General features: G+C 31.8%; 2 protein-coding genes across 2 annotated transcripts in view; one reads left to right on the forward strand and one right to left on the reverse strand.

Moving 5' to 3' along the window:
* Positions 1–15,995, reverse strand: part of LOC142222516 (uncharacterized) — a 165,129-nt gene that overhangs the window by 46,011 nt on the left and 103,123 nt on the right. The window lies entirely within an intron of this gene.
* Positions 7,572–15,646, forward strand: LOC142234579 (uncharacterized). The gene is made up of 5 exons (XM_075305747.1): positions 7,572–7,659; positions 7,756–7,876; positions 7,953–8,026; positions 8,364–8,387; positions 15,570–15,646. The coding sequence occupies exons 1-5, from the start codon at positions 7,572–7,574 to the stop codon at positions 15,644–15,646; spliced, it is 384 nt and encodes a 127-aa protein (XP_075161862.1).

Below are 15,995 nucleotides of genomic sequence, written 5' to 3' on the forward strand. Positions count from 1 at the left end.
TTTAATTCAGAAGAAATGGCCAAACTCAAACGGCGTTTATTATGAAAGCAAAGCAAAATTCATCTACTCCTTTTATTGAACAAATAATAAATATTAATGGGAATTTTGTATGCTAAACGTTAAAAATAGTTGTTAATTAATTTCATAAATAAATTCTTACACATAACAGGTTGGCTGATAAGTCATAATCAGAAAAAAGTCATAATCTGTAATATCAACTCAAAAGAATTTTCTTACACTTCTAATATATGTTACAATAGGTAGTTATGGGAGAAAGTCCATCCATCTTAACAAAAAACATCGTAGCCAAAAATGCAATGAAAATGATTCCTTTGGATACGGAAATAAATTTTTCCACGGGCTTATTATAGGGTGGAAGTCATATTTTTAAGCAACCGCTGTATTGATTTCGTATTAGTTCTTCAGATATGATTCTGTTTCAGTATTTTGGATTTCATTTAAATAATATAAGAAATTTTTTCTTAATTTGTTCCCTCTATATAAAGATGTTTTGTACACTGAAAAAATATTGTCGTGAGGTCAAAGATTTCATGTCTTTAAAATACATATGCAAATTTTTCTTAGCATAGAGGTCGATAAACTTTCCAATGAAGTCGTATTGTCCTTATAATTAAGTGATTTCACTTAAAAATGGGTATCATAACATGAAAGGAAAAATGTTTGGGCTTAGGTAAACATGACTTTAATAATTCAGAAAAATTCTTTAAATTTAATGAAATTGTCTTTAAATTTGTTGTCTTTTTGCATATTGACTATAAAGAAAAAAATCGTTCATATATAGGACATATTTTTCAACACTTTATTTTAACCCTTTAATGCCCAATAAGGATACTCACCATTTTTGGCACACCTCTTTATTGTTCTAAAATACCTCTAGATTTCCAATTTAAAGCAAATTGGATAAAAACTTCGGATTCTATAAGCCCAAGAAGTAAAATCGGGAAATCGGTCTATATGGGGGCTATACCTAAGCATCAACCGATAGTCACCATTTTTTGTACAGCTCTTTATGGTGCTAAAATACCTCTAGATTTCCAATTTCAGGCGAATTGGATAGAAACTATCGATTCTAGAAGTCCTAGAAATATAATCGGGAGATCGGTCTAAATTGGGGCTATACCAAAACATGGACCGATACTCACCATTTTTTGCTCACCTCTTTGTGGTCATAAAATACCTCTAGATTTCCAATTTCAGGCAAATTTACAGAGGACTGGGGAGAGGTTACGATATTAATAGTTGATACCTGATTTTGTGATTTTTGGACGGAAGAGAGGCCGCCCCTTTAGGCTTATAATTTGCTTGACATTTTCTGGGACGTTTACAAAAGATACGCTACATCACTTTTCGATATTTGGTCGGGGAGTAGGTCCTCCTCTAAAACTTCAAAAAAAAAAAAAAAAACAAAAATTCTTAAGTTTTCTTGAAATTTACAAAGGCAGTGGAGGAAGGTTATGTACGAAGAAAAGTTTCAAGAATTTTCAGGAAGGTTAGGGGTGCTATTCACTACGGTGTTTGTCGATATTGTATCGGGGAAAGTGACGTCCCTTTAAAACAATAAGCAAAATTTAAGCATCTCCGATCTACTTGAAATTTACAGGGAACATGGGAGGAGGTGATTAAATTTATACATGATTTTTAAATTAGTATATGATTTTTCGATATCTGGTTGGAGAAGGGGAAAATTGAAATAAACTTTGTCGATTTACTTCGATTGAATTTATAGGGACCATTGAGTAGTTATGAAATTATGTTAATATATTGTACGTGATAGTCCGATATCAGGTCAGAGTGGAGCGAAGGTGGGGAGAGGGTTCCCTTTTGTCCGTTTTTTTTTTTTTATATTGAAAGTAGAGGGTTGTCCGTAAATGGGAATTTTATGATTTTTGCACAGGCTTCTGCCAGACTTCTTTTTAGTAAAAAACTTAAATTTACATGAAATTTGCATCATTTTCCAAGATTTTAGCAAATGTTAATGTGGTAAAATTGTTTACTACTTTTGGTTTTTCCGATTTATTAGATGGGAAACAGTAATTCTTTGTATGTTATAATAATATAGTGCTTAATTTTCAGATATGTTGAGGAGAAGGATACCTTTCATTGACAAACCACACTTAAAATTCACAAGAAATGTAGAAGTTTGTCCAACTACTTGAATACAGAACATTTTTTAAGACGAACCATTTTACATATGCATATCCGCCGTATTTGTACCTATAAACGAAAGAGCAAGTAGTCCGATTTGTTTGAAAGAATTCAAATCTTTTCGAATTTGTTTTCAGCACGAAGAATATGGTTGACTAAGTTAACGCAAAATGTTCCTACAAATACGCTTCGGAAGGCGCAGCGAAGCGGGCCGGGTTACGCTAGTATATATATAAAAAAAAATGAAAAAGCGAAAAATTAAAATTTGCTTTCTAGAAGCAAGTACACAAGTATTACCACAACCCAAGTAATTCGATTGTGGATGACAGTCTTTAGTAGAAGTTTCTATACAATCCAAGTTGGAGGGTACATAGGATTCGGCCTGGCCGAACTTACATCAATATGTGGGTGAATCATTTTCATAATTTCTATATTTGAGGTTGCATCATAAAATACGGCACCATTTTGCATGTCGTGGAATAAATAGGAGCAAAGTTTGGTTAGGTTAGGTATAGTGGCAGCTCGATGCTTCTGGCTCTCTTAGACTATTCAGCCCATTGTGCTCGCACAGGGGTGAACTTCTTTCTTATCACTGAGTGCTGGCCGATTCTTTGTTAAGCTCAGTGACAAGAGACCTCCTTTTTATAGCTGAGTCCGAACAGCCTTTAACATTGCTGTGAAACCACTTAGAGAAGCTTTGACTTTTTGGTGTTTGGTCGAAACTGTGTTTACAAGGAATGCAGCACTTTATTTGTTTAATGTGTTTTTCTCAATTTTATTATTATATTTATATCTCGGAAAATTAAATGTGATGAAAATCATGTACTTTAATTATAACCCCTTGTCTTGTTGTGCAGGTAAACATTAAATAAATAAAACAAGCATACCCACCACCATAAATCAAATATAATATTTTCCCCTGTAAGCCCCTTTTTTAAGAAGCCTACTACCTCAAAAAGATAGGTTCAAATGATACGCTACCCGAAACTAAATTTAAAGTTTCTGCGTGTATAGTCGCCACTCGGGGATATTCAGATTCTGGATTTATAACAACTATTTTTGTTAGAGTTTTAGGGGAATCTTAAAATGATGCAGGAAAATGGGGAAATAACGCCTTGATTTGAAACCTAAAATCTGTATATTTTTACCTCCATTATTCGAATGAATATGAGAAGTAAAATCTCGGATTTTTTTCGAGCTATTTGAATGAAAACTTCTCCTTCTATCCCCTCAAGAAGAGTAATCGGGAGATCGTATTATATGGACGCCTTTCCAAAAAAATGGTCGAATAAAAACAAAATTAGATACAAGTCTTTGTGGACCAAAATTCCTCTAGATTTCTAGAATTTCAGGCAAATCGGACGAAAACTACACACAGAGAAGAGGTTGGTTGGAAATCGGTTGAAGTAATGAAAATTTTACATTTATAATTAAATATCAATTACCCCAATCTATGTACTATATTAGCAATCATACGTTGGTCTTTACTATAATGTTTCCACTATTTCAATGGATTTACGTTTGTGTTAGACGACAGACAGTTGTAGGAACTGAATATCTCTACTTTGAAAACTTATGCTTGAATTCGGATGACACGACCTGCCGTAATTAATTGTCGTAACTGTCACTTAGTTATCACCACTTACGGATGGTTTTCACAACCGAATGTCATTTGAATTATTTTACAAATGCCATTTCTATTAAAATATTAATTTCATATCTAAAGAAGACATATTTTTCGGACTTCAAATTAAAACGACAGCATTTTCAGCTGCAGTAATTTTTTAATTATCTAAATATGCACCAAATTATCTGGAGAATTCGGTATGTAACAGATAGGATGAGAAATACACTTTTTCAATGGTCAGTGAGTCAAATATGCAGGGAAACCAGGTTATATTATATGTCAGAATAACATCACAAATTGAAACAGCAGCTATGTAATGTATCTCCATGATTCTACAAAAACAACCTTAAAAGTTGGACACACCAGGTAGATCCAGATTACATTATGTGCTCCAGACCGGATTGGAAAACAACCCAATTTCTTATACTATATGTTTAATTTCTAAATTCCTTTGCATGATAAAACGGATGCGTTGCTACATTTCAACAGGTATTTATCCCTAGGATCGCCCAGTCCATGATTTGACCATTGAATCAAAATCGGTTTCTTTTAATTTATTATCATCATTTATTTGCATCATTTGATATCAAATACATTGTATTTAGATTTATATGCACCATTATACATTTTTTTAAATAAAATAAAATATTATATTTATTTGGGAAGGATTTGGTTTTTAATTTGGTCATGAGTATTATTAAGGTTGGGCAGCACAACCAAATAAAGAAGGTAGCCACAACCGGTGTCGTTGGCAGACCCAACCATTACCATATGAGGTATTAGTTGTGTCGACCGAATCAGTCGGGTGACACAACTGCCAACTAATAGTTGCTACAACTGCCAATAGGAGGTTGGCAATAAATTCGATTGTCACAACCAATCTGTATTCTCTGTGTACGATTTCTAGAAGCCCAGGAAGTAAAATTGTGACATCGGTCTATATGGTCGATACATACACATTATGCTGTATACCTATTTTCGGATCTAAAATACCCCTAGATATTCAGAATAAGGTAAATCAAATAGAAATAGCGTGTTTCTAGAAGCCCTAGAATTTGGGGGCTATACCAAAACATTGACCTATATTCGGCATCCCTATTTATGGTATTTCAATATCTCTAGATTTTAAATTTCTGTCAAATCACTTAAAAACTACGGTTTATTGAAACACTAATCTGGGGTTACGTTTATACACTAAAAAAAATACTTGGATGCAAAGATTTTGAACTTCCCTTAAGGATTTTGATATTGATTCCGAGCCAAAGATGCGGCTTCTTTAAAATAAAAAAAAATTGCGATCTTTCTGGCTTTAAATCTAGGACCAATAAAATGCAAATTAGGATATAGATCTCATTTATCAAATTTTCATTCTCTTTTCGCGGTTTATTAATAAAAGTACTCACGCACAAACAAATGCCAGTTTAAAAATCCAAATCCAAACGGATACTTCAAATAAAAAATGTTTTCTTAATTCCAAAATAATTTTAAACGCTAAATCCTCAAAATAATTCTTAGTCTAGGTTAGGTTAGGTGGTAGCCCGATTATCAGGCTCACTTACACTATTCAGTCCATTGTGATAACACATTGGTTAACTTCTCTCTTATCACTGAGAGCTGCCCGATTCCATGTTAAGCTTTGTCATTGAGCGTAAACCTCCTTTTTATAGCCGAGTACGAGCGGCGTTCCACATTGCAGTGAAACCACTTAGAGAAGCTTTGAAACTCTCAGAAATGTCACCAGCATTACTGAGGTGGGATAATCCACCGCTGAAAAACGTTTTGGTGTTCGGTCGAAGCAGGAATCGAACCCACGACCTTGTGTATGCAAGGCGGGCATGCTAACCATTGCACCACGGTGGTTAGCCTATATTTGAAGCGTTTATATCGTAAATCTAAAGTTTCATTATTTCAGTTAATTTAAGGACAATTTCTTTACATTAAAAATATGTTTATTTGCTTTAAGGAAAATTAGCCCTAGTTCAAAGACATGCTACTTTAACGGAGGCACGCAAATTTACAAAATGTGTGTCCTAAATATAATGAAAAAAATTTTTTGAAGCAAAGATTATAAACTTTATTTTAATTAAAATTTCATTATTTTAAAGAAATTTGTCCTTAATATTTTGTAAATTTCGCATCCTAAAATTTAGGTTGCCTAAACTTTAATATCACGTAAATATTTTTTTCAGTGTGTGGGGGTAGATGTAGCTCATCTTTGAACTTAACCTGCATGCAAATAAAAAATGAAACTGTGCCAAATTTCATGACGATAGATTCATTATTGAAGAATGAAGTGTTTAAACCCGGTGGATCGTTTTATCTTCTTACAATGATTGTCAATTTTCGTAAAATTCCCATTTTCGGTGAATCGGTAGGTCTTTTCAAACCTCAAATTTTTTTGTGAGCATAAAATCATATTTTATTGCATTCAAAATACGTCTATTTATGAAAAACCGGTTGAACCGATTATGGAAAAATTCTGGGATTTTAAAATCGACTTGTCCGACAGAGCATAATTCAAGAACTCAATCTCAATATTAACTAAAGGGTGATTTGTTAAGAGCTTGATAACTTTTTTTTAAAAAAAACGCATAAAATTTGCAAAATCTCATCGGTTCTTTATTTGAAACGTTAGATTGGTCCATGACATTTACTTTTTGAAGATAATTTCATTTAAATGTTGACCGCGGCTGCGTCTTAGGTGGTCCATTCGGAAAGTCCAATTTTGGGCAACTTTTTCGAGCATTTCGGCCGGAATAGCCCGAATTTCTTCGGAAATGTTGTCTTCCAAAGCTGGAATAGTTGCTGGCTTATTTCTGTAGACTTTAGACTTGACGTAGCCCCACAAAAAATAGTCTAAAGGCGTCAAATCGCATGATCTTGGTGGCCAACTTACCGGTCCATTTCTTGAGATGAATTGTTCTCCGAAGTTTTCCCTCAAAATGGCCATAGAATCGCGAGCTGTGTGGCATGTAGCGCCATCTTGTTGAAACCACATGTCAACCAAGTTCAGTTCTTCCATTTTTGGCAACAAAAAGTTTGTTAGCATCGAACGATAGCGATCGCCATTCACCGTAACGTTGCGTCCAACAGCATCTTTGAAAAAATACGGTCCAATGATTCCACCAGCGTACAAACCACACCAAACAGTGCATTTTTCGGGATACATGGGCAGTTCTTGAACGGCTTCTGGTTGCTCTTCACTCCAAATGCGGCAATTTTGCTTATTTACGTAGCCATTCAACCAGAAATGAGCCTCATCGCTGAACAAAATTTGTCGATAAAAAAGCGGATTTTCTGCCAACTTTTCTAGGGCCCATTCACTGAAAATTCGACGTTGTGGCAGATCGTAAGTCTATTCATGATGAAATGTCAAAGCATACTGAGCATCTTTCTCTTTGACACCATGTCTGAAATCCCACGTGATCTGTCAAATACTAATGCATGAAAATCCTAACCTCAAAAGAATCACCCTTTATTATAATAAATCACATTACGTATTTCCCTTCCACACATCAGCAAAATGGAATTTCGATTTCCTATACTTGGCTACGAAAGCTGTATGATTTAGAAACTAAAATAACCGCTTCGTATAGATCCAACCAGCTGAGTTAACAAAATTGTTATGCGCAAATATTGAAGCTATCATATTTCCTTGTTGTTTATGTTTTAACGTGAAAGTATATCTACAACACCATTCAATAGAAAGTGAAAGTATAAAAGTGAAAATGGTCTCAAGAGAAAGTAGTTCACTTAGACACTTCAAAACAGCTTCAACATGCACATTTTGCCGATTGTTTCCTTTGTTGTAGCCTTAGTATCATCCGTTGCAGGACAAGAGTCAGTAGGAATATTTTCTGATCCAGGTAATAAGAAAATATTCAAATATAGACAGACATTACTCCTCCAATAAATCTTTACAATTACAAATTCCTATTTAAATTGTACCCAATTCATTTAAGCTCATCCTGGCAAGTGTGTTCTCGGCGATGTGATTTTATCCCCTGGCCAAGAAGCTACTCTTAAAGGCCAATGCGAAATTTTCATGTGCGGCAACGCTGAAGGATGGGCCACAATTCAAGGGTTCGTATTTATACTTCTTTTTGTCTTTTTGTCTTTTTCTCATATTGACTTCTTTAAATGGTTATTTTGGTTATAGGTGTGGAGTGATGTCAGTGCAAGGATGTACAATGGGTGACTCGCTTTATCCTGAAGAGTCATATCCCAAATGTTGTGAGAAAGAAGTTATTTGCCCAGAAGGCTTATATTAAGCTGGCTTGCAAATTTCAATTGAAATGTAATACAATCTGCGATATTAAGTAATAAATTTAAAAAAAAATTATATCCTGATTAAATTTATAAAACTAACAAAAAATAAATGTTTAAAAATAATAACAAACCAAAAATTCTTGTTTCTATTTGAAATCACAAAAATACAACAAAACAATTCTTACCAGCGGACCATTTTCCAAGTTAATTTAATATTATTTACGGCCATTTTCATGTATCTCCGTTAGAGTTTTACTCCCAGTTAACAGAATGTAATTGCAAATATCTTATCTTCTGTTAGTTTTAACTGAACAATTTTCTGCAGGTAAGGTCCGAACGGACATATGGAATGTATAGGCAAGATGATAGATATTTTCATAGTGCGGTGTAAAAGTTCGTTAACTAACGTAGCACTAACGGAGCTTCATGAAAATGGGGGTTAAAAGTTAAAATTTATCCAAAATTTTACTTCCATAGAAAATTTTGTCAAAATTTTAATTCCAAAAGAAAATTTTGTAAAAAAATTTTTTCTTTAGAAAATTTTATCAAAATCTTATTTCTATAGAAAATTTTGTTAAATTTTTATTTTTATAAAAAATTTTGTCAAAATTTTATTTCTATAGAAAATTTTGTCAAAATTTTATTTTTATAGAAAATTTTGTCAAAATTTTATTTTTATAGACAATTTTGTCAAAATTTTTTATTTACATTGAACTCTGAGCGAGATTGTCGACGTCCGTCTTCGCATTCATTCGTTGTTTTGCTTGTGTGTTTTGTATGTATAGCATTTCTAGCATCAATCGTTTGTTGTGATCTCGCTCAGAGTTACAAGCAAAAACAATGGAAGATGAAGATGGGAAAATGGCAGCAGAGGGTATCAAACCATTGACGGCGTTCGATGCAAACGTGTCGTTTATGATTTTCTGTTCCACAAATTAAACTAAGAATAAAAAGAAATTTATATCAGGGAATGACGTAGAACAATCGGTCAAGAGTTTCTCATTATTTTTTACACAAAATTTAACATCATTTGTGAGTTTTTAACAAAAAATATTGCAAATTAAAAATGAACGAACGTGTATGTATCGAACACCGTAAATGCAACTTTTGGTATGACGTCGCCCATTTTCCCGTCTTCATCTTCCATTGTTTTTGGTTACAAGCTTATAATTGGAAGACAAACCAAACAAACAAGCCAGTAAAAGCAGTGTTGCCAATTTGGTGCTTTTAGCACCAAATGTAATGCTTTTTGATTTCTAAAAAGCACCAAATTGCCTTTTTGGTGCCTTTTCAAAAAAAGCACCAACTTGGTGCTTTCTGGCATTTTCATTTAGTGCTTTTGTTGCTTTTTTTTATTTTGAACAGTATTAAGTTTAATTGATACAAAAATTTTGATTAGACTTTCAAGAGCCGAAGAAACTCAAATTTATTGCCAAATATAGAATTTGATTGTTATGAAGTTGGTATTGATTATTTTTTAATTAATATTGTTATTTAGGGTATTCTGTAGGAAAGTCGAGCGATGAGCGTCGAATTTTTAAATTTGGTAAAGATGTCATTAAAAACGTTTGTATTAAATTCACAAAAGCACGCAAAACTGAAATAAGCAATAGATTCCTTTCATACATAAATATTTTGAAAGTTGAAAAACATCACTGATCAAAATGAATTGGACGAAAGCATTAAAAGTGATCAAAGTGTATACTTGAATAAAGGTTCATAATGGTGAGTACTAAGTTCGAGTTTTGCCGCTAAAGTGAAAACTATATCAGTAAAAAAGTCTTAAAATTATGCATATTTGCTGCAAATTTTATTATAACTTGATGGGGAATAGCCAAAAACAAATTTTCACAAAGTTTATATTCCTTAAAATGAATTATTAAAGAAATTGTAATTGTGAAAAAATGACTATTTTAGCAGCAATTCACAAAAATTCTATAAAACATCTTCGAAAGTTTTTTTTTTTTTTTTTTTTAGTAGAGCATTTAATTTTAGTAAATTTAGTAGAGCATTTAATTTTGTGGTGGAAGGTTGTATGTTAGAATTTATAATATGTTTTTGGTGCTTTTTGGCCTTGGGGAGTTGGCAACACTGAGTAAAAGAGGAAGATGGGAGATTGGCTACTGAGCACATCAAACCATTTACCACACTAGTTTAATACTCGAACCAAACGCGTATACGACAGGTATTGACATAGCAGTAAAATGCACATAAAAAGAAACTAAGAGCACGAAATAAATTTCCATAAAGGGGAAAATGTAATTTTTTTTGTTGTTGCCTAAAATTTATCATTGTTTCATTAAGAAAATTAAATTTTTCATTAAAAAAATAAAAACTAAAAACAACTAAAAGGTTACAAACATGTATTAAACTATTCTGGTAAATGCAACATTTGGTATGACGCAAGCCAATCTCCATGCCATCTTCCTCTTTTATTATCTTTGGTAACAGCAACAGAAATGAGAGGACAACACCAGAGATATAGGTTTTAATTTTATGTATTTCATTTGTAAGTCTGTAATGTTAAACGAAATCTTGTGTCATTATTACATATTTGATTTTAATACAATATAGATTCCCGTCGATGATTTCCGAAGGAGATCGAAATATCGAAGTATAAAAATAAAACAGAAAATAAAACTCTGACCTCGAGCTTGAATTTACAAAAAGAAAACAGAAGGTAATAAACAAAAAGGTCAAAAAAAAAAACAAAAACAACAAACGTTTATAAAATTGAATTTCTATAGAAAATTTTGTCAAAATTTTAAAAGTTACAGTTTTTCCAACATTTTAGTTCCAAAGAAAATTTTGTCAGAATTTTATTTCTGTAGAAAATTTTGTCAAAATTTTATTTCTAAAGAAAAATTTATGCAAATTATATTTCTATGGAAAATTTTGTCAAGATTTTATTTCTATAGAAAATTTTATTTTTTTTGGGGAATTTTGTCAAAGTTTTATTCTGTAGAAAAATTTGTGGAAATGCTATTTCTATAGAAAATTTTTTGAAAATGTTATTTCCATAGATTTTGTTTTTAAATTCTATTTCTATAGAAAATTTTGTTAAAATTTTATTTCTATAGAAAAATTTTTTCAATATTTTATTTACATAGAAAATTTTGTCAAAATTTTATTTCCATAGAAAATTTTTTCAATTTTTTTTCCATAGAAAATTTTTTCAAATTTTTTTTTCCATTAAAAATGTTGTCAGTCTATATCTACCAAAGTTTTATTTCTACAGAAAATGTTTGTCAAAATTTTATTACTATAGAAAATTTTGTCAAAATGTTATTTCTATAGACAATTTTGTAAAAATTTTATTTCTACAGAAAAATTTGTGCAAATTCTATTTCTATACAAATTTTATTTCTATAGAAAATTTTGTCAAAATTTTATTTCGTGTTTTGTTTTTTAATGGTGGTTATTATTCTGATAATTGGTTGATAGTTTTGCTGCAAGTAGAGGATGCTGATGAGGAATGTGGTAATTCCGAAACGTGCGTCCATCCAACCCTCTTGCAGTCTATAGGGTTATGCCCAAATAAATTTGACAATTATTTTTTTCCTCTGTTGGTTAAGCTACTCTTGTAGTTTAGTCAATACAATGGTTTTAAAGTTGAGATCAAAACAACAAATATAATTAAAATTTTATTTCTATAGAAAATGTTGTCAACATTTTTTTTTACAGAAAATTTTGTGAAAATTTTATTTCTATAGAAAATTTTGTCAAAATTTTATTTCTATAGATATTTTTTTCAAGATTTTATTTCTATTGAAAAATTCGTGAAAATTCTATTGCTATAGAAAATGTTATTTCTATAGAAAATTTTGTCAAATTTTTTTTCTATAGAAAATTTTGTAAAAATGCTATTTCTATAGAAAATTTTGTCAAAATTTTATTTCTATAGAAAATTTTGTCAAAATTTTATTTCTACAGAAAATTTTGTGAAAATTGTATTTCTATAGAAAATTTTGTGAAAATTTTATTTCTATTGCAAATCTTGGCAAAATTTTATTGCTATAGAAAAATTTGTCAAAATTTTATTTCTATAGAAAATTTTGTGAAAATTTTATTTCTATAGAAAATTTTGTCAACATTTTATTTCTATAGAAAATTTTTTCAAAATTCTATTTCTTTAGAAAATTTTATCAAAATTTTATTTCTATAGAAAATTTTATCAAAATCTTATTAATATAGAAAATTTTATCAAAATTTTATTTCTATAGAATATTTTATCAAAATCTTATTAATATAGAAAATTTCATCAAAATTTTATTTCTATAGAATATTTTGTCAAAATTCTATTTCTATAGAAAATTTTGTAAAAATTTTGAAAGTTACAGTTATTCCAACATTTTAGTTCCAAAGAAAATTTTATAGCTGTAGAAAATTTTGTTATTATATCATATCTAAAGAAAAATGTGTGCAAATTATATTTCTATGGAAAATTTTGTCATAATTTAATTTTTTGAGGAATTTTGTAAAAGTTTTATTTCTGTAGAAAATTTTGTCAATTTTAGTTTTTGTGATTTTATTTCTATAGAAAATTTTTTCATAATTTAATTTTTTGAGGAATTTTGTAAAAGTTTTATTTTTGTAGAAAATTTTGTGAAATTTTATAAAGGGTGATACGGTCAAAATTTGGTCAATATAAACTTGACGCATTTCTTTCAATTTTGCATTTAAAAACCTGAACACCCCTCATTTTGAAGGTGTGTGTGTGTGTAGAATGTTGCTCCTATTTTGATTTTGGAATTCACTCTTCAGTTGTCAAAATGCCGTCCAAGCAAGAAGAGCAGCGTATCAAAATTTTGCTCGCGCATCGCGAAAATCCGAGCTACTCGCAAGCAAAGCTGGCAAAATCGCTAAAAGTTGCCAAATCAACCGTTACAAATGTAATTAAAGTGTTTGGGGAACGTTTGTCGACAGCCAGGAAGTCTGGATCGGGGGGAAATCGAAAACCGGAAGCCGCTGAGACGACAAAGAGAGTTGCCGGTAGTTTCAAGCGAAATTCTAACCTCTCTCTCCGAGATGCCGCAAATAAGCTGGGTGTATCGTCTACAACCGTGCATCGAGCCAAAAAACGAGCCGGACTATCGACTTACAAGAAGGTAGTGACTCCAAAATCGCGATGATAAACAAAATACGACGGCCAAAGCGCGATCCCGGAGGCTGTACACGACGATGCTGACGAAGTTGGACTGCGTGGTAATGGACGACGAAACCTATGTCAAAGCCGACTACAAGCAGCTTCCGGGACAGGAGTTTTATACGGCAAAAGGAAGGGGAAAGGTAGCAGATATTTTCAAGCACATAAAACTGTCAAAGTTCGCAAAGAAATATCTGGTTTGGCAAGCCATCTGTACCTGTGGCTTGAAAAGCAGCATTTTCATAGCTTCCGGGACTGTCAACCAAGAAATTTACGTGAAAGAGTGTTTGAATAAACGTCTGGTGCCTTTCCTGAAGAAACACGGTTGTTCCGTACTGTTTTGGCCGGATTTGGCATCTTGCCATTACGGTAAAAAGGCCATGGAGTGGTACGCCGCCAACAACGTGCAGGTGGTTCCCAAGGACAAGAACCCTACCAACACGCCAGAGCTCCGCCCAATTGAGAAATACTGGGCTATTGTCAAGCGGAACCTAAAGAAGACCAAAAAAACTGCTAAGGACGAGCAGCAGTTCAAGGCAAACTGGCTTTCTACGGCGAAGAAGGTGGACAAGGTGGCTGTACAAAATCTGATGGCAAGTGTCAAGCGTGAGACCCGGCAATTCGGATTTGGAAAAGCGAAAGCCTAACTGAATATTTTTCCTGAATTTTATACTAATTGAACTTGAAAAAGAACTTTAATTTGATTTTTTAAATAAACGATTTCACCGATTTACACGCGTTTTCCCTTGACTAAATTTTGACCGTATCACCCTTTATCTATAGAAAATTTAGTCAAAATTCTATTTCTATAGAAAATTTTGTCAAAATTTTATAAGTTACAGTTTTTCCAACATTTTAGTTCCAAAGAAAATTTTATTTCTGTAGAAAATTTTGTTATAATTTTATATCTAAAGAAAAATGTGTGCAAATTATATTCCTATGGAAAATTTTGTCAAGATTTTATTTCTATGGAAAATTTTGTGATAATTTAATTTTTTTGAGGAATTTTGTAAAAGTTTTATTTCTGTAGAAAATTTTGTGAAAATTTTATACCTATAGAAAATTTGGTCAAAATTCTATTTCTATACAAAATTTTGTCAAGATATTATTTCTATAGATTTTTTTTTAAATATCATTTCTATAGAACATTTTGTGAAAATTTTATTTCTATAGAAAATTTTGGTCCGACCATCGAACCAAATTTGAAAAATTAATAATTCTTTGGCCTACACGCAAAGAAAAAAACGTTTGGAAAACGTGTACCGAAAACGTTTTTCTTTTGTTAGAGTTTTTTGAATTGCTTCGAAAAGTATACACTTTTATCACCAAAAAATTCGCTTGTTACAAAATTTTTATTTTTTCAATAAAAAAGTTATTTTTAAACCAACAACACAGTCCATTTCGTTTATATCAAACACTGCTCTTTTCTGACTTTAGGTCTTTAATAAGACACATTTTACAGTTCATAGTAAAAATTTAATATAGTAGAATGTAATGTTGAACATGTTTTCGGAATCTTCCGACCATATCTGGAATATATGTAAAAAAAAAAAACTTTGGTCGAAGCAGGGATCGAACCCACAACCCTTGGCATGCAAGTCGGACATAGCAACCATTGCTCCACGGTGCCCAACTAAATGTATTTTTCTGTTAAACAAACTTTGTTTAATCGGCTCGTGGGCGCCGCAAGCTATGCTATATAAATATAACTTATATGGGTAATTATCTATTGATGACAATAACGGCTACATAGCTCAGTGGATAGTGTGTTGGCTTACAAATTGTATGGTCCGCGGTTCGATTCTCCGTCCAGGCGAAAGGTAAAAAAAAATTTAAAATGTATAAAATCGTATAATTTCTTCTACATTGTTTGTATTACAGAAAAAGGTGCTAAGAACTAAAAACCTTCGTGGAAGTGAGAAAGATGTGAGGGAAAATGCAATTAACCAGAAAATTTTTTTTTGGAGTTTGTCTTTATGAAATTGTTTTTACATCCTGGAAAAGAATAAACGTTTATCACAAAAAGTATACACTTTTCTTCCAAATACACTTCCTTTCAACGAAAAGCAAATGAGAAACGAACTTTTTTTGTCTAAAATAATTTGTAATTTTGGTCCGATTGGACCAAAATGGCAACTCTGAAAGTGGAAAAATCGCATAGAGCCCTGTATGTCTTAAAATGAAAGGTTTGTGGAACATTTCTCTTTTTTGTGATATTATAAAATAAAATCCCAAAATGTATAATGAATTAAAAGTCCGCCAAAATTTTTAGTATATAAAAATCTTCTGCCAGTCGATATGAATTGCAAGCGTCCGGTCACCAAACCAAAAATTTTATTGGTTCTACTTCCTGTTTTGCAGTCTATCGTTGTAGTCAAACTACCAATGACTTGGTTATAACTAACCATCCTAGCGCTGTTCTCCGTTCCACACTTTAATACGTGCAACAAGCAATTTAATAAAAATTTTAATGAGGGCAATTACTGTTAATAACAGGAACTAACTATTAGTTAGCTCCTATGTGGCATGTGGGTAGGAATTAGTGCTACCGGCAAGGTTAGAAAATGCATTAGCAGAAGTTAACATATGGGTGATTTTACTCGTATGTTAAAATACTTGGATCCAAAGATTTTAAACTTCTATTAACGATTTTGCTATGGACATCGAGCCAAAGATGCAACTTCTCTAAACCAAAGGATGTTATCCACTCGTAGTTATCGGTCCCTAGGGTCTTATGTAGCTTGAAATTTTGGCTCTATAAAATCAAAACTAGGATACTAATCTCAT

This window comes from Haematobia irritans, chromosome 1 (genome assembly GCF_050003625.1).
Source record: "Haematobia irritans isolate KBUSLIRL chromosome 1, ASM5000362v1, whole genome shotgun sequence".
NCBI classification, from domain to species: domain Eukaryota; kingdom Metazoa; phylum Arthropoda; class Insecta; order Diptera; family Muscidae; genus Haematobia; species Haematobia irritans.

What these genes read in the sequence shown, in the direction of transcription:
- LOC142234579 (XM_075305747.1), top strand. Translation starts at nt 7,572, where the DNA reads ATGCACATTTTGCCGATTGTTTCCTTTGTTGTAGCCTTAGTATCATCC. An exon ending in GGATGGGCCACAATTCAAGG is followed by an intron (nt 7,877 to 7,952) that starts GTTCGTATTTAT and finishes TTTTGGTTATAG; the next exon opens with GTGTGGAGTGATGTCAGTGC. An exon ending in AACTGAACAATTTTCTGCAG is followed by an intron (nt 8,388 to 15,569) that starts GTAAGGTCCGAA and finishes CCTGTTTTGCAG; the next exon opens with TCTATCGTTGTAGTCAAACT.